Consider the following 19,588-nt stretch of genomic DNA (forward strand, 5'->3'; position numbering starts at 1 on the left):
CAAAGGCCCATACTTGTCCTAAATAAATCTCCGATTTCCAGAAGGGAATCAGGAGTAGCGCGGAGCGACACGAAGCATCTTCGCTCTTAGGCTGAAAAGTACGCGAATACCCGGTTCAGTCGAGAAAACTGCGCCACCTAGGCGTACACAGCACAGCAGCGGCTCGATTTAAATAACTCCGGCCGCTTAATCACTGGCAATGAGACTCTTTCCACGGACATCCGGGCTGCGGGGGGCGGGGCGACGTGCTGACGTTACGTCACGTTCCCTTGCTCGCCCTGCTTCCCCGCCTCTCTCCGCACTGTGACGTTCCCAGGGAGGAACGAAGCGTAAACAGCGCAGGGCATTTCGGGAGCGGGATTGTTTCGCGCAGGAAGCAGGCTCCATTTTAGCGCCGCCCGCTGTCGCCATCTGTTTCCCTTCCCTCCGCCTACCCGCTCCGGTCCCCTAGCCCCAACGGGAAGGCTTGGCCTAGGCCGCGGGAGATTGGAGCGAAAGGAGGGAAGGGGAAAAGGGAGAAGGGAAAGAAGCGGGGAGAAAAAGGGTGAGTCGAGAAGGGTGAGTGGTAGAGGCCCAGGAGCGAAGCGCGCAGCCCGGCGGACGGACTGACGGACGCCTCCGAGCTACTGCTGCCGCGGCTGCGGCGCCGGCGCGATTCGCGTCGAAGCGGCAGCGGCAGCAGCGGAAACAGGAGGGGAGCAATGGCGGCCGACAGCCGGGAGGAGAAAGGTTAGTGCGGAGGAAGGTGACGGGCGGAGGCGGGGCTCGGGAGTGGGTCGACGGAGCCGTGGTCGTCGTTGCCGCGTGGGGGTTGGGGGGGTTAGCCTGCTCCGCGCGGAGCGGGTCCCCCCGACCGAGACGCTTGCACTCATTGGAAAAGATCAGGCCTGCCCTTACGTCCTCGATCTCCCTATGACCTAACACTTATCTGGCCTATGGTTTTTCTTTGATCCTAATTCCCCTCTTCTTTTTCCGTTTAGCTGTTCTGGGCGCGGCTGGGACAAGGCCTGTTCTGAGTTGCAGGCCCTTAGGTTTATTTGCTGGTAAGATTATGCGGATGTAATGCATATCTTCAGAACAACCTTTTCTGGTAGGCGAAATTTCGAAAACCCTGAATGTCACGATCAGAGCTGGTAGTATAGTAAGTGAGCATATTTAAGAAGTGCTATAGGTGGATTATTAATCTCGAGAAATATCTATTAGTAACTTGTGGCTGTTCCTGTAAAATAGGTAAAGTGGCATGAATTGCCCGTTTGGCTCCTCAAACACTTATTTTAGAAAACAAGATGTTTGGAAGGGTAATTATATGATTTAGGCCTGGCAAAAAAAATCCTGGCCGCTATTCTGATAGAAACACATTGTGCTTAACTCCCGGAGAGTACAACCAGGAGCAAATGGATGTAATTTATAGAGAGTTGGAGGGATAGAATTACAGTGGAATATAGAAAGAACTGATGTTGCCAGAAAGGAGTGTCATGTTTTGTGAAATACCGATCTCCCAGGCTCTGGAGATGGAGATCCTGGATCAGTACCTGTCTAGAGGGTGGTCTGTATTAGATGGTGCCTTAAGGTCTTTTCCAACCCTAAGATTACCGAAAGATTATAGTTAAAAAAAATATGGCACAGCTGCTGCTCTTTATTTCACAGATCTACTCTTCTGTGTGGCTAGTAAATTTGGGGTGGGAATTTATTAAATGAGCTCTAGAATCAAGTTGCATTAGGCCTGTGATCTTTTCTCCTTAAAAGAAAGAAGTCTTCATGCTTCAATAAACTGCTGTAGGATAGGGACAAGCTTGGGAAGTGGAGTGGGTGGGAATATGTTTAAGATATTGCTCCTATCTTAAAGCAGTTCAATGATTAGGTTATGGTAGCTTAATTTTACTTCCTTAGACGAATCCTAGAAACCCCTTCTGCCCTTTTTTTGAGAAGTCTGAAAGGAATGTGAACATAGGATTGCATGGTGTTAGTGAATAAAAGAAACTGCTTTTAATTAGTAGTAAAGTTAGTTATTAAAATAGATGATTTTAATCAATAAGAATTCAGTCAATGCTTGATTCTGTCACTGTTATTTATGAGCTGTGTGTATGGGAATGGGTGGCAGTTATGGTGGGTGAGATGAACCAAATATAAAATGAGTAAAACTCAGCACTCCTCAAGAATTCGTTGTCTGTTAAGATGAACATAGTAATTTTAAGTCAGTAATAGACTAGACTCCATAATGTACATTGAGGAAGAAAAGTAGGTGGTGGTGTAGAAATTTTGTCAAAGAAGTGGATATAGTGATGAAAATGTAATCCAAATACTTAAACTTTATTATTGGGAAGTAGTAACGCTACCTATTAGCAGTACTTAGGATAAATTGTCCGGCTTTTGAAAGGCCTTGATTTGTGTAGTTTTTGAAAAACTTAATTTCCATAATTGAACTTCTCTATTTTAGAACTTCTGATATAAGTGCTTATCTTTATAGTTTAGATCGAAGATTGTCTCTTAGTTTACTGCGAAAGCTAGCAAATACAAACTTACTGGAATTGCTTGTTTAATTTTTGAGTAGCAGGATTTCTAGAATAATCCACTTTGCAAATAAGGAAACTGAGTCACACAGCTAGAATGATAGCCAGAATTAAAATCAGTACTTGACTCTTCCTTCTCATACTTGAACAAGGAAAAGTGGGAAACTAAGTACTTAGTGTCATCAGTTATCTTGTATGAAACATTAGGAAATGGCAAAGATAAACCTTGTAAGAATCTTAGACATGTCACAAACTTGAGGTCCGTTTTTAAATGATTACATAAATAATGTAAGATCTTGATCAGAAATGAGTTTAAATGGCAAGAATTTGCTATTAATCACAGAACAGTTAAAAGACTTGGTCATTGAGTCCTTGGATTATTGGGTTTTGTGCGTTAGCTGTGTAATAAACAGGCATTAACTTCTATAATGCTTCTGTAATACTAATACCTGGAAGCTGAAGCCTGTTATAACTGGACAGATTGCCAGCTTCCTTTGATTCCTGTGTTGATTATTTGTCCAAAAAGTGGATTTGAAAGACATTAGAATGTTGATGGTGTTAACTAATGTTAAATGCCATTTTTCTATATGCAGAAATACACATCTTTTTTATTATAAACACTTTGTATAAATTTTATTTCTTAAGCTCTTATAAAGTTCTCTTCAAAAAAGTTAATCAAAGTTTAATATATCCAAAATGTGGATAATAAGTTACCACTTTCAAAAGTAACATGTTTTCTACATTACTAGACTGGAAGCTTCATGAGGGTCAGGAGTATGTCTGTCTTGTTCATCAGGTTTCTTGTGTACAGTTATTGTGTCTCAGTTCCTTGAATAAATGATTACAAGGTTGTAAATCGTTAGCCCAAGGTTGGACTTCATTAGTAACTAATTATATGACATTTACTATTGATATCCAAAGCTAAGAGTTTTTCAGTTTAAATTATATATGTACACACACACACGCAGGCAAATACATATAAATATCTGCACACACACATATATATATATACATATTGTGCCCCTGACTATAGTAAGTTCTTAGGATAAGATTGACTTTTTTGGTCTGCCTTACTTAGGACTCTGTAAGCATAGAATATGTATTGATATTCCAATGTATTTGTTTTATGCATAATAGAGTAGAATTAAAAAATTAAAAATGCTCTCCTTAAACTTCAATCATATGCTTTTTGGAAGACAAGAAATTTGGATGTGATGGGGAATCCAAGTCTCTACACTTCATTTAGAGGAATGACAGTTTTGAATGACAGAGGAGTAATTTGAGAGACTGGTCTAATGTAAAATGTAATAGAAAGGGGGGTTCCAGGAATTCTTGCTCCATGGCCAAACTCCACTAAAACTATATTAAATGAATTAAAAAATATAATGTACTTCTGTGCCCTGTGTTGGAAAACACATTTTTTTTTGCACTATTTAACTGCCCAGTTTTCTTTCTTTAAATACTCTAGGTCTTAGTCTGATGCTGGACCCTGAAATAATTAGTACTTTGTATTTCCTGACCCAGAAGCTTACCAGGTCAAAAAAAATGGACTGTCTTAGATAAAGGCTAATTTTCTACCGTGATATCCCTGGGGTTAAGGTTTGTGGCCGTCTTCAGCCAGGAATTTCAAGATCAAGGTGTGATTTTGGTACAGTGGAAACAGCACTAAATTTGGATTCAGCGTTGTGAGGGTTTTTTTTTTTTTTCTTTTTTGGTGAGGAAGATTGGCCCCGAGCTAACATCTGTTGCCAGTCTTCCTCTATTTTGTATATGGGATACCGCCATAGCGTGGCTTGATGAGCAGTGTGTAGGTCCGTGCCCAGGATCCAAAACTGCAAACCCTGGGTGACCAAGGCGGAGCACGTGAACTTAACCACTATGCCACTGGGCTGGCCCCTAGAGTTCTGAGATTTTAGTCAAGTCACTTTAATTCTGTGGGCTTTATTTTGGAATTCTTGTTAGGTACATAACCTTCTAAAGGTTAAACTACTTTGAAAGCCATTTAGATATTTAAGTTCCTATGTTTACCTAAAACAAACAAAAATCCCCTGAGCAAGCAACAAAAAACAAGCCTTGTTACTTCTAACATCTTGGCAGTTATTGAACAGACTCTAAAAACAATGATTCTTTTGATTTCCTTGTTTTGCCTCCTATACTTCTGGATCTGTACCCTTTATCTCAAAGCTCAATTTGCTAGTAGTTTGCATTAACTGAGATTATGCTAGCTTGCACCGGTGATGATAATGAAGTCCATGTATATCATTGGTTGTGAATGCAAAATGTTCACAGATGATTGCACTTTAACAGAGGAATCAAGCTAGCGGCAGCCTCCTTTGTTTTGTTTTTAATTGAGGCACAGTTTAAAAGTCAGACAATTTGAAATAAAAATCTGAATTTGGGAATCCTCTTGAAAATTTGGAAGATCTGACAGTGTGGTGCTTGTATGCTGTCAAGGCACTTAATCCACTGCAGTTGAGTAGGATTGTCCTCTTGAACATTCCTACTCTGACAAAGTATCGTATATACTAAAACTGGAGTTTGGTGTCCCTATGCCTCAGTGTCTATTGGACTGAATCTTCAGTTTATTTGCAGTTATTTAACATCACTGTTACTCAAGAGTGACAGGCTTATATGCATATGAGGGTCAGGCAGAAAAAGTACTTGTTTAATACAAAGGTAATTAGGTTAAAAAAAAATAGGCGAGTAAGCATGTCCTATGTTCAGGCAGAATTAGTAAATACACTGATTTACCAGGCGTAAACCTAGATTGCCTCATGCAAAACCTTGACGTTATGTTACCTTCTCTGTGTCTTAACAGAGGTCTATGAGGACTGCTCCAGCTGTTTGTTTTCAGGTGAGATCTGGCCCCCTTATAATCAAAGAGTCCTTTAAAAAAATGTAGGGACCCGGGGCTGGCTGGGTGGTGTAGTGGTTGGGTTTGTGCACTCTGCTTTGGTGGCCCAGGGTTCGCAGGTTCAGATCCTGGGTGCGGACCTACACACTGTTTATCTAGCCATGCTATGGCAGGCATCCCACATATAAAGTAGAGGAAGATGGGCACGGATGTTAGCCCAGGGCCAGTCTTCCTCAGTGGAAAGAGGATTGGCAACAGATGTTAGCTCAGGGCTAATCTTCCTAACACACACAAAAAAGTAGGGTCTGGATTTTTATATTAAATTCTTGGAGGTTTTGAAAACAAAGGGTCCAACAGCTAGATTTATCCTGCAGGCTGTTAGTGTATAACTTTTGAATGGATTTGAATTTTAGCTGTAAATGGGGATACTGTTAAATGAAACATTTTGTGTTTCATTTGGGCTAATTCATTGCACTGATGCATTGTGAAAAAATTCATTTTGTTGCATCTTAGACACAATTTTCAAGATTTTAAAATGATTTTTTTTTTTTGGTGAGGAAGATTGGCCCTGAGCTAACATCTGTTGCCAGTCTTCCTCTTTTTGCTTGAGGAAGATTGTCGCTGAGCTAACATCTGTGTCAGTCTTCCTCTATTTTGTATGTGGGATGCTGCCACAGTATGGTTTGATGAGCAGTGTGTAGGTCTGTGCCTGGGATCTGAACCCGTGAACCCCGGGCTGCTGAAGTGGAGCATGCAAACCTAACCACTATGCCAGTGGGCCTGCCCCTTAAAATGATTTTTAAAGACTAGTTAGTCTAGTTCTTTGTATAGACTTATCAAAAAACTTAATGTGAAGTGCTTTATCTCATAGAAATACCGCGTTAGAGTTATTTTTATAGTACATGAATTATATGTTCATAGAAATCTTAACTTGATGTTTGCTAACCTTTGTTCATTTTCCCGTTAATATGCTTAGGTTGGGGTGCTGATGTCAAACTACTATAAAGTAATTGAATGTATACATACCTCTATACACAATAACAACATTAAATTTCAGGACAAAGAGAGTGATTTAAAACATTTATTAAGGTAGTTTAAAGAAAGTTACCCTAGAGAACTAGTGCTTATTACTTTATCTCTTTAAGAGATAATTATTGGGGCCGGCCTGGTGGCACAAGCGGTTAAGTGCGCGCTCTCCGCTGCGGCGGCCCGGGGTTCGCCGGTTCGGATCCTGGGCGTGCACCGATGCACTGCTTGTCAAGCCATGCTGTGGGGCGTCCCATATAAAGTGGAGGAAGATGGGCATGGATGTTAGCCCAGGGCCAGTCTTCCTCAGCAAAAAAGAGGAGGATTGGCAGATGTTAGCTCAGGGCCAATCTTCCTCAGGAAAAAAAAAAATTATTTCTTTCCAAAAAGGGTATGCCTTTGATGATTAGTCTTTAATAGCAGTAGCTTCTGAAAATATTTAAATAATTTCCTTTCTTTGTAACTAATTCTTTTTTTTTAAATATTTCATTTCTTTAAGCATATTTCTTTTTTTTTTTTTTTTTTGGAAGATTGACCCTGCACTAACATCTGTTGCCAGTCTTCCTTTTTTTTCTTTTTTCTCCCCAAAGCCCCAGTACAGAGTTGTGTATCATAGTTGTAGAGTTGTAGCTCTTCTGTATGGGATGCCGCCTCATCATGGCTTGAGGAGCAGTGAGTAGCTCTGCGCCCGGGATCCGAACCGGCGAACCCTGGGCCACTGGAACGTGTGAACTTAACCGCTATGCCACTGGGCCAGCCCTAATTCATTCTAAATTGAGAAAAATGAATTAAAATATATACAAAGTGTACTTTTACTAGCTCATGAAAGAAGTAGTCAGAGGAAGCAGCTTAAGTTAGTTTTATAACCCAATGCTATAAACTCTCACCTTTTTAAACCAGATTTTGGTTTTTAAAAACACACCTTACATTTACAATTAAAATCTTTAAGTTTAGACAAAAATAAGTAGATGGTGGTAGTTTTGAAAACGTCTACCAAGAATTTGACACTTCTCTCAACAGTAGGTGGAGTCCATGTCTCCTTTGTTTGAACCTGGGTAGATTTTTGTGATTGCCTCTGAATAAAGTACTGTGGTAGTGTTGCTGAGCTTCTCTCTGGCCCTTTCTCTCTTGGGATGTACAGAATGGTAAAGTACAGATAAACATCTTTAGAGCCCTGAACCGCCTTATAAGAGGTCCGTCTATCCTGAACCTGCCATGCTAGAGTGACCACCGAAAGAAATGCCCTAGAACCCCTGCTGTTTTGTGTTTTCCCAGCCTAGGTGCCAGCCAGACATGTGAATGAGCAAGCCTTCACATGATTCTGGCCCTAGCCGCCATCTGACTTGCAGCCACATAAGAGACTCTAGTTGAGCTCCAGCACCATTAGCAATAATAATAAATGATTGTTGTTTTGTTTTTTTTTTTGTGAGGAAGATCATCCCTGAGCTAACATCCATGCTAATCCTCCTCTTTTTGCTGAGGAAGACCGGCTCTAAGCTAACATCCTTGCCAGTCCTCCTCCTTTTTTTCCCCAAAGCCCCAGTAGATAGTTGTATGTCATAGCTGCACATCCTTCTAGTTGCTGCATGTGGGACGTGTCCTCAGCATGGCCGGAGAAGTGGTGCGTCGGTGCCCGCCCGCATCCGAACCCGGGCTGCCAGTAGCGGAGCGCGCGCACTTAACCGCTAAGCCTCGGCGCTGGCCCCTAAATGATTGTGTTTTAAGCCACCAGGTTTGGAGGTGGCATGTTATGCAACAATAGATAATCAGAATATGTAAATACTTGTCTTACTGAAAAAGAGGATTTTGTTTTGTGTTCTTGACCAGATTTTGTATAATCACGTACCCTAGTTATTAACAAAAAGTTTGTGACAGGCAGGATTTATTAGAATCTGATAGCGATAGGGAAAGGCTTATGGGTTGAAAAACTCATCAGGAGATTCAAATAACTGCCCTTCTGTTTCCTTCCCAAAACACTGATTTTTTTTTTATTCCAAATACCTCTTATCAGAAGGGAAGAAACTGGAGCTCAGACTGGGACTTGTCCAAGGATACTTAGTTCTTAATAGATGACCTGGATTTTCTTACTTCCAAATCTAAATTTCTTTCTCCTGTGTATTATATTACAGTAAATATGTAAGTGGTTTCAGTGATGGAGAAAAGAAACCTAAAATGTGGTCATTTATATTGGGTCAGCAAACTTTTTGTAGAGGGCCAGTTACTGAATAACATTTTAGGCTTTGTGGGCCACATAAGTCCTTTGTCATATATTATTCTTTGCTTTTTTTTTTTTTTTTTTTAAAATACAACCTTAAAAATGCAGAAACCATTCTTATCTTTTGGGTCTTCAAAAACAGGCCATGGGCTGAATTTGTCCTGTAGGTTTTAGTTTGCCGATACTGGGATAAAACCACAGTTAAAGTTACTGATGTCGTGGACTATAATATGGATACGAATGTGTAGACCATCAAGTGAGGATGTTGTGGTTATCTTAAATTTAAGATGCTATAATGTTGGTAATACAAAGCTTTCTGGTGTGCTAATTTGAAATTAATATACTAATGCACACGACCTTTTTAATATTTTACATTTTTGTTGTTTCCTTATACTTTGTTTAAAGGTCCTTTTAATGTTCCCCATCTAATTTAACCCTAAATTTAAAAAGCCTAAACTCTAGACTTAGATCCATCTGTTTCTAGACAAGTGAATTTGGTTAACTTGAACTTCTGAGCTGCTTTTTCTTTATCTGCAAGGTAATGGATGATAAAACATATCTTATGTGTTTCATATGATACATATATATGATATATGTGAAAGTGATAAAATGTTTAAAAAGTAAGCATTGGTTAATATTTGTTGTTTTAAAAATTTGTAGATGTTTTCTAAAACTGCAGCCAGTCTCTGAATTTGACCAATATAATTATTTGTTAAAGCTTTTTAAAATAATAATACCCTTTTTTATAGGCAGACCGTGATTTAGGCATGTCTGAAATTTAAATTGATTTAAATTAACCTGCACATTTCTTTCATTCTGTGTTAGAATATATCCCATGAAGTATATAATCACATAAGTGTATAATTTCTTGTGACTGTTCAAGCTTTTGGGTTGAACACTAATTAGGAACTAGTAATTTCTTGAAAAGATTTGTGTAGCACTATATTTACTTAATTACCTATTTTGTTGTGGTAGTTTTAAGTTTTTTCTTTTTGGTTCTACAAATGTATTTGATTTCGTCAAGATCTGTTGGACCCACTTTTTTACTGACTAGAGAGCTTTGATCCAAGAATCATTGTGTCTGGATTTTTTTCTGTCGAATTATATGATTTTATTTTTTATTTATAGTATAGAGTCTAAAAATTGTTTGCCACCATTCAGATCTTGAGCAAATTTCCTCTTTAGTGATAACATGAATCCAGAAGATGTGAGAACCCTTTCTGGTTGGCTTATCTTGATTTTAAATAACATTTAAAAAATTGGTAAACCAAAGTAAAAACAGTCCATATAGTATATGTTCATTTTAGAAGAATGGTAAAGTACAGATAAACATTATTACCACCCAAAGAAATCAATTGCTATGCCATCCCAGTCATACTTAATTTTGAGGTGTTCTTAAATAGCAACTGTATCTGACTCCAAATACAGAGGAAGATAACCTTGTTTTCCTTCTTATCATACCTATGTTAAACTATTTTAGTTCTCTTTAGTCACTGATTTCTCCCCCCGTTTGGGGAAATTTGAATCCCATCTAACCTGTTTATAGATCTCAGGTTGATAGTCTTTGCTATACTTTGAGTTGGCTTTGCTTTTTGGCTAGAGCCATAAATATAATTGTCCTGTCTCATCAGTTTTAATGGCTTTGTACTTCTCTTTGCCACTCTTTAAAATTGGAAAGATATTTTTGATACCAGAATACTTAGTGTTCAAAACATTTACTATTAGCTTTAGTGCATTATAAAAAAATCAATTTAAAGTAGTAAATATTTGCATGTGTTTCTAAGATTTATTTTGTCCTGTTAGGGCGGGGATGGGGTGACAAAACTGAGTTCTAAATTTTCATGATTATTGAATATGTTAATTATAGTCAGTAGTTCCCTTCTCTGAACAGTTGCACTTTTATAGTTGATACCAGCAGCTCAAACATTTTTGATTGTGTAGCACATCAGTAATTTTTTTCTTTTAACTTTATTTTGACATTATTTCAGACAAACAGTAGCTATAAAAATAGTACAAGGAGTTTTCTTTTATTTTTCAAACATATTCCACAAGTGTTAACATTTTACCATATTTGTCTCTAATTCATTCTCTCTCAGTGTATATATGTGGATATATGCATGCAGACACACTTTTTTCCTGAACTGTTTGTCAGTTGCAGACATGATGCTTCTTTGCCCCTAAATACTCAAGTATGTATTTCCTAAAAATTAGGACTTTCTTCTACCTAACTGTAGTACTATCAAAATCAGGAAATTAACATCGATATTTACTATAATCTACAGACCCTTACATTTCACTAGTTTTCCCAGTTATGTCTCAGATCACATGCTATATTCAGTTATTTCTCTTTAGTCTCTTTTAATCTGGAGTCGTTCCTTAGTGTTTGTAATTTAATGACATTGACCTTTTTGGGTGCCCCTTAATTTGGGTTTGTTTGATGTTTCCTCATGTGTTGGTTCTTATGTTGCATTTTGCATAGGAATATCACAGAATTGTTGTTCTCTTCTCAGTGCATCATACCAGGAGGTCCATGATGTTGATTTGACCCACTACTGGTGATGTAAACTTTGATTACTTGGTTGAGCTGGAGTCTGCCTGGTTTCTCCACTGTAAAGTTATTTTTCCATTGATAATCAATAAGTATCTTGTGGGGAGTATGCAATTCTTGATAAAGGTATATTTATTTATAAGTTATACACATGTATTTCTATACTAATTTATTGTGCACATTTTAGATCTGTTACAAAAACTAGAAATTAAAGGATGAGATCGAAATACAGACGTTCTGACATTTTCTTTTTGTACTCCAGCATATCCTTTACTACCCTATGGGATGTATACTCCTGGCTTTGTAGACTAGAGCTCTGTATCATGTCCTTTACCTTGTATGGTTTTATAGGAATTATTCTTGTGTCTTGATCCTGAGATAAAAGCTCCTTGAGGGTTATGTTCTTATACTTCTGTAGCTTCAACATAAAGTACTGAAAAATAAATGCGTAATGATAATGATTTTTTCCTGTTACTTTTAATTTTCTTGCTTTCAGATGGAGAACTCAATGTTCTAGATGATATTTTGACTGAAGTACCAGAACAGGATGATGAACTGTATAATCCAGAGAGTGAACAAGATAAAAACGAGAAAAAGGGTATGTAAGATTGCTATTATTTTTGTTAAAATAACAGTGTAAATAGATATTTAATTTCTTAAGAAAGTGACTTTGCTTTTGTACTTGTTTCTTGAGGCAGTTAACACCACAAGCACAATCGTAACAAACTTTGGTACTCAATTCCATATGAGTAAGAGTAATATTTTTTTTCAGATGTGTTGAAACATCTCAAATGCATGAATTTATTCCAGTATTTGAAAGCTATGTTTTCTTATGATTAACTTTGGAGTAAAAATATTTCAGAAGACATTTTAAAGAAATGAGGCTTTTTTTCTCTTTAATGTATATTATCTGTTAATCTTGGGTGAAATAAATGGAACATGCAAACACTTTTATATGTTTTTTTAAATTGCATTTTTAAGGATCAAAAAGAAAAAGTGACCGAATGGAATCTACTGACACCAAGCGACAAAAGCCTTCTGTTCATTCAAGACAATTGATTTCTAAACCATTGAGCTCATCAGTTAGCAATAACAAAAGAATAGTTAGTACAAAAGGAAAGTCAGTCACAGAATATAAAAATGAGGAATATCAAAGATCTGAAAGAAACAAGCGTCTAGAAGCTGATCGGAAGCTCCGTTTGTCAAGCAGTGCCTCCAGAGAACCTCCTTATAAGAGTCAACCTGACAAAACTTGTCTCCGGAAAAGGGATCCTGAAAGGAGAGCCAAATCTCCTACACCAGATGGTTCTGAGGTAGTAAATATTATTGCAGACATAAAAGAGAAAGCAATTGTTTTTGAGGCTTTAGAACTGTTATTCACTCTGACCTTGTCTGTTATATGACTGCTGATTCCCTTTTTCTTTAAACATCAGAGAATTGGACTTGAAGTGGATAGACGTGCAAGCAGATCCAGCCAATCTTCTAAAGAAGAAGTGAACTCTGAAGAATATGGCTCTGACCATGAGACTGGCAGCAGTGGTTCTTCTGATGAGCAAGGCAACAACACTGAGAATGAGGAGGAAGGGGTGGAAGATGTGGAGGAAGATGAAGAGGTAGAGGAAGATGCAGAGGAAGATGAAGAGGTAGATGAAGATGGAGAAGAGGAGGAGGAGGAGGAAGAGGAGGAGGAGGAGGAGGAGGAAGAAGAAGAAGAAGAATATGAACAGGATGAGAGAGACCAGAAGGAAGAGGGAAATGATTATGACACTCGAAGTGAGGCTAGCGACTCTGATTCTGAATCTGTGTCCTTCACGGATGGGTCTGTCAGATCTGGTTCAGGCACAGATGGATCAGGTACTATTTTTTGTGTGTAGAAGTTTGTCGTAAAAAAAAAAAAGAATTTACCTGATTATTTTTATTCTTGAACACGTTATGACATTTTTGAGGAGTAATATTAATTGTGACTTTTTTTATAATTATATGCTTTTGAATATTGTAGATATATTTGAATAAGATTTACATATGTTAGTAAAGGTGTTTTCTAGCTACAAATTGATCGTATTGTTAATGAACCCAGTTGGATTATTTCTCTATAAGGAAATGTGTTTCAGGCTTTATGTTATAAATTCTTAGATTTTCATACTAGTCAACAACAGCTTATTAAAACACTGATATACTTGAAGAATACAGTATTCATATGGAACCTGTCTGCTAGGTATTACAATATTTCCGTGTTAAATGCCTCTAGATCTCCATCATGTGGTAACAGAAATCAAAACAACTTAATTTTTTTTTTTTTTTCTTTTGGGAACACAAGCTTTTTTTACAATTCTGTATCTGTGGGTTGATTAACTGAGGCCAGATCCCCAAAGGATTGGGTGTAAAGAATGGAAAATAGGAGTATAAAAATTCTTGTGGAAAGATTAGATAAGAGCCGTCTTGGGTCATTCCTTCAATACTACACGTCCTACCACTTTATCCCTATCAGATCATGAGATGTAAATATAGGAGTGGTAGGTAGTTGCAGTCACTAGGCTAAGAGTGCCCTCTTTTAGGGGGAAATTCAGAGGGTACAATAAGGAGAGGTCAGGATTCTTCAAGACCCCTGGCCACTATGTGGTGATTATACTCTCGTGGAGCCAGATGTGCTGCATAAGCAAAATATACTAAACATTGGAATATAAGAAAAATCCTATTCTTTTGATATATAGGATAGTTAAAATTTCATTATTAGAGAACTTTCTCATTCAATGATACGTTATTAGTAAATCATGTTCTTGGTATAGTGTAGCTGGTAGAGCAAGTGGCTAGTTATTTTCTAGTGATTGACAACTGAAATACTTTCAACCTTTTGCTTACTGGAGTTGTAGGTTTGGGAGGTTAGATAGGTTTTTGAAGGGGGTTAAAGAGTTAAGATAGATGAGTTAGTTGGGTTTAATGTAGAAACTTGTAGAATCTTTAATTCTACTCTCCCATCATACTTTTTGAAAACTGATGGAATATCTTAGAATTTATAATAATGGATAGAGAACAGAAATTGCATTGGCAATATGAATGAATATTCATTCATTGTTGAGAATGTGAAACTTGCGTAGGGGTAGGGAACATTTTATCGTAAGTGTCTTTTTGGCATCCACGTTAGGAGCGATATTTCTTAGACTTGAATGTTTGTCTTAAGTCAAACAAGGGAGACTTATTTAAATGGGTAGGGCCTAATATAATTTGCATTTTTTACAACCTCCTAGGTGATGCTGATTCTGTAGCAAGGTACGTGATAGTACTTTATATTTTTGTGGATAAGATACGTCGTATTGGGTGGTAGCCAATAGTTTTATAAAACCTTGATATCAAAACCGTTAATGGGGGGGCCAGCCTGGTGGCATAGTGGTTAAGTGCGTGCGCTCTGCTGCGGCGGCCCGGGGTTTGGATCCCAGGCGCACACTGAGGCACTGCTCGTCAAGCCATGCTGTGGCGGCATCCCATATAAAGTGGAGGAAGATGGGCACAGATATTCGTCCAGGGCCAGTCTTCTTCAGCAAAAAGAGGAGGATTGGTGACAGATGTTAGCTCAGGGCTGATCTTCCTCACAAAAACAAAAACAGAAAACTGTTAATAGAAGAGATTTATTGTTTTAAAAGAGATACCTGGAACTCACACATTCTTTACTAAAGGAAAATTGGTGGTTTTTTCCTTGAAAGATCCCTTATATGGAACATGCTTTAGAGACTGGTATGCAGGAAATTATTTTTATTAGAGTCGTTTCTCTTTATTTTTGTTAGTACCCTGGATTTGATTTTGACTCCTAGTGACCCTGTGTACAGCAGAGCAGAACCTTGCCCAGTCTTTTTGTGCCATCCTCTCATCTTCTGGCACTGTCAGACAATGCTCCACTGCTGTTCATAGGGTTTTTATGGCCACTTGTTTATTGGAAGTGGGTGGTCTTTTTTTTCTAGTCTGTCTTAGTCTGGAAGCTCTGCTGAAACCTGTCCACTGTGAGGGACCTTGCTGGCATTTGAAATAACTGGCGGCATAGTTTTTCAGCATCACAGCAGCACATAGCCACCACAGTATGACAACCAGCAGATGAATGCTGTGGTTCCCTGACCGGGAAACAAACCTGGGCTGCGGCTGTGCAGGTGCTGAATGAGGTGATTTGGAATTCCTTGAGTAGGAGATGTCAGTTTTTAAATAAAAGAGATCACAGTTTAATTTCTGTGTCATGAATTTTCTAGATTCCAGTTTATTTTACCTTTTTTTCTCAGAATTTTCAATAACTTCCTTACAAAAGTGACACATTTTGGTGTATGTTAAAGGTTTGTTTAGATAACTTTTGTTCTTTTGACCTGAGAATAATAGTTGGAAGAGGGGATCATAAACTTAAGAGCAGTGGGAGTTACATCTGTACAAAAAGGATGCAAAATCCTTGGAGATTTCTCATGGTAATGCCAGATTTAACGTTATATAAAAACAGTGGGCCGGATATTGTTTCTGCTCCTATTATTTTTCTTGCCTCATCTTAGTGAGAGATCCTTTTAATACTTTGAAACCATAAAGTATTGTTTTTAAACAGCAACAAGAGATATATTATCTTTAGTGATCAATTCATAATGCTTAGACTCCTAAATATTCAAAGAGGAAAAATTAAAAGAAACATGCTAGAATTGTTGCAAGAAATAATTAAAAAAAATTTTTTTAACAAGGTTTTATTTTTCTAATCTCTTTCATATATATAGATGTCATATTCATTGATTCAGTGAATCCAGTTCCTACTATGTGCCAGGCACTATATATAGGAATGTAGTCAGTCAGTGAACAAAACACATGTATGAGAAAGAGATTTGGAATTTGACAAAATCTCCTGTTTCTCATCTGTTTGGGTGAGGTTCTCAGTCATTTTGTACTAGGAGGCTTTAGTATATTCACTCTATGTCTTATAGTTTGCCTTGAGGGAAAGGATTTAAAAATTTTCGAAAGTCAAGTGTCATTATTCAAATCCAGCAAGCCTAGAAATAAATGCTTTTCTCTATAGTTGATTATTTGAAATATCATTGTGCCCCCATGGTTGTTAGGTTTAAATGGGTTTAGCTCTGTAGTTGTGCCAATATGTGCTGCTTTGCTCTTCTCTTTCAGCTCTAAGTTAGGAAAATCAGCATCATGTACAAACTTCTTGTTAAATATATTTGGAGAAGCAGTTAGTAGTAAATTACAAAGGGACAGATGCTTAAACTAAAAGGAAAGGAACTTATGATGTTCTTAGAGTTTTCCATCTTTAAACTAGTTAGACCTAGAATCCATTTTCAAGAATAGTAGTAAAATATCTTTTCTATTCGCTCAATAGGGATAGAGCTCAGAGTTTGTTACTTTCAAGTTAGAGGACTTTCATTTGAATCTAGGTTCTGCCAGGAATTGTGGAATCCTGGCCAAGTTGCCTAACCACTGCTCTAAGTTGAGGTTTCCTTTCTGTAAAGAAGAATAATGGCATTGTGTATCTCATGAGCTTGTTATGAGAATTGAGGGACCTAATTTATTTAACGCTTTTAAAATAGTTAGGAGATTGTATGGAAGATCATGGATTATTCTTTTTTAGCTTTCTGTTATTTTTATAAAAGTAAGTGCATGCATTTTCTCCCTTCATATTCCTTCTTACATCCTAGCTGAAAAGTAAAGGAGCTTAGAATGGTATGATTAAAACCAATAAACAGAGCCAGGAAAGCCTAATTCCTTTTAGGTCCTCATTTATATGCGTATGAAGTTCCAAATTAAGCTTGAAGTAGTTCTTACTTGACAGGTAATGCAAACCATTTCTGTCTACTGAAGATTCCCAGCTTTTTTATAGAAATACATGGCTCTCATTAAGATTTTAGAAATAAATTTTAAATTGAGTTTGAAAATAAGAGCAGTAATCCAGGAAGGAAATGGTCAAAAAGAATGAAATTGAAGACACAGAAGCAAGCAGTGGCAACCAGAAGGAAATCACTAGTTCACTACAGTGTATTCTTTATGTTTTTTTCAGTTGAAAAGCTTTGGGTTCTAGGGTTCATCAGACATCTAAGAATCAGAGTTGGAATTTCAAGGGAGAATGATAGTATACTTTTTAAAAAGAGGACTTAGAACAGTGGTGCCTGATGCATAGAAGAGAATACGGTAATTTTTATTGAAAGAAAAACTGTTTGCTTTGCAGATTTTTTTCTCCCTTCTGGAAAACTATTCAAGACCACCTTTATATATAGAATAGGTAGTTCTCAGTTATGGCCATGTGTTTTTATTTGATTGAAATCGGTGATAGAAACAACAAAATATCCTTAGTTTTTGAACAGTGTCTTTGAAATGGAACACTTTCTTCTGAGGAAGTTGAGGGATCAGGAGAGGAGGTTAGCAATGACTAATACTTAGGGATTATGCAAAAACCAAACACAATGATACATTCTTGTTTGATTACCTATACCTATATTGTAATGGTTTTAAAAATCTGACTTGAATTCGTTTTAGATGAGAAAAAGAAGGAAAGGAAGAGAGCTAGAGGCATATCGCCAATTGTTTTTGATAGAAGTGGAAGCTCTGCATCGGAGTCATATGCAGGTATTCTCATTTCACCTTTATTTATGATCATTATCTAACTGATTATAATCTATGGAAAGTATATGGAGGCTGTAGTTTAGTGTGAACTTGTTGATGTCCATTAGTATTGATTTTTGGCATGTTCAGTGTAATAATTCTAGAGGAAACTAAGCTTTTTCTTATTATTTTAATCTTGTTCTGTTACTGCTTAAGTGGAATTTCACTTTTTTTTCTTGGAAGATGATGATTCAGTGACTAGTTTTCTGAGTGGGAAACTGTTCAAATATAAATATTTAAAAAAAAAAAAAATCCAAACAACCCAAAAAGCAAAACACTCGTACACATTGAGAAGTATTTTTTTGTGTGTGTGGGTGCGCCAGGAAGAATAATTTGTCTTGACTGAGAACTTTATGTGACAAGACTGTAGAAATTTTGTCTTATCTCTATTAAAGCTCAATCTGAACAAATGTACTTTGGCTAAATACAGGTTCAGAAAAGAAGCATGAGAAATTATCATCTTCCGTTCGTGCTGTCCGAAAAGGTATCATTTAAATTTGAAATTGTTTTCATTGCATGCTGCATAAAGTCATTATTTTGCCTTATTGGTTCTCCATTAATAGTTGATGTTAATGTAGTAATGTTCTGATATATTAAGGCAAAAAATTAATAATGTAGTCTTACATAGAGCTCCATGTTGACTTTTTACTGCATATCTTGTGGAACAATAGCAAACATCTCAGGATATTTTATAGTTTTTGAATACAGTGGATGGTATATATTTTTTAATAGTATAATGGCCTGTTATCAGTCTTTAAATGAATAATGTGATAAAAGAAATCCATAAAATTTGTAGCCATTTTCATACTTAAATGTGGATCTGATATATCGGAACATCACTAGATTAGGTTTACCTTCTTGCAAAATGCTGGTGTCTTTTCTTAGCTTTGCTTTATTATGTGTTGTGGCTTAGCTTTCCAGGTTGAATGGGTCATAATGAATTTTAAAAGCTTAGCTGGGTTGTGGAGGGCTAATTTCAGTTAGTGTAACTTACACTCCTTTGTGTGATAATGGCCTCTGGTTAAGCATCTTGGATTTCTTTTTTTCAGATCAAACCAGTAAACTCAAATATGTCCTACAGGATGCAAGATTTTTTCTCATAAAGAGTAACAACCATGAGAATGTGTCGCTTGCCAAAGCTAAGGTATTAGCATGAGTTCTGTTGAAACTGTCCTGATCTTGAAAATTTTAAATGGGAAGGTGAACTTGAATACCTCGAGTAGCATAAGATACCATGATTTTCATTAAAGCTGTGAAGATTCACAGCCCAGTTGCCACTTAGGGTCTGCTTTGTGGCTAGTTAGACAACCTAATAGTACTTTGAGTTTTCTTTTAAATTTTTAAAAGACTATTTTAGAAGCCAAAGTCTTCTATATTGAAGAGTATATATCTTTTATACTTTGTACTGTAAAAGATGTGTTTCTGTTGATTTTTTTGTTTCTGCGTTCAATTGCTAATTTATTGTACTAATACTTTTTTTTTTTAAACTTTTAGTTAACCAGTTTTTGTTTTAGATTGGTGCTTGTTTTACGTCTTGAGATCTTGAGAAGAAATCATTCCTTTATGGAGAGTTTCTTTTATTTTTAGAAGTAAGATCATTTGGATTGAGAAGAAAAGAGGTGTTAGCTTAAAGGTCCACCCCAGGCTTTACAAAAATATGCCCTGTTGCTGTAGGATGTTGTAAGATATTAATTTTCTTTTTATGTTTTTGCTACAAAAATAACGTTTATTACACTGACTTTTATATATTTCTATTGTTGGTTTAAAATGAATAATTTACAATTTCTGCTGACTTTTAGAAAGTTAAAACTAAAGTTAAC

At 37.0% G+C, this 19,588-nt stretch overlaps 1 protein-coding gene across 4 annotated transcripts in view; it reads left to right on the forward strand.

Annotated features, from left to right (window-relative positions):
• The first annotated feature begins 360 nt into the window (after positions 1-360).
• YTHDC1 (YTH N6-methyladenosine RNA binding protein C1) overlaps positions 361-19,588 on the forward strand; it is a 36,087-nt gene continuing 16,859 nt past the window's right edge. For 2 of the 4 annotated variants that reach the window (XM_058547181.1, XM_058547182.1), the window contains exons 1-8: positions 361-729; positions 981-1,043; positions 11,650-11,751; positions 12,135-12,466; positions 12,587-13,007; positions 17,643-17,732; positions 18,199-18,252; positions 18,818-18,912. In XM_058547181.1, the coding sequence (XP_058403164.1) occupies positions 702-729; positions 981-1,043; positions 11,650-11,751; positions 12,135-12,466; positions 12,587-13,007; positions 17,643-17,732; positions 18,199-18,252; positions 18,818-18,912 (1,185 nt within the window). In that variant the 5' untranslated portion in view covers positions 361-701. Of the gene's footprint in view, positions 730-980; positions 1,044-5,328; positions 5,365-11,649; positions 11,752-12,134; positions 12,467-12,586; positions 13,008-17,642; positions 17,733-18,198; positions 18,253-18,817; positions 18,913-19,588 lie in introns of all 4 variants that reach the window. The other 2 variants (XM_058547183.1, XM_058547185.1) reach the window with 2 other exon arrangements.

The sequence above is a fragment of the Diceros bicornis genome, chromosome 8 (assembly GCF_020826845.1).
Source record: "Diceros bicornis minor isolate mBicDic1 chromosome 8, mDicBic1.mat.cur, whole genome shotgun sequence".
NCBI lineage: Eukaryota > Metazoa > Chordata > Mammalia > Perissodactyla > Rhinocerotidae > Diceros > Diceros bicornis.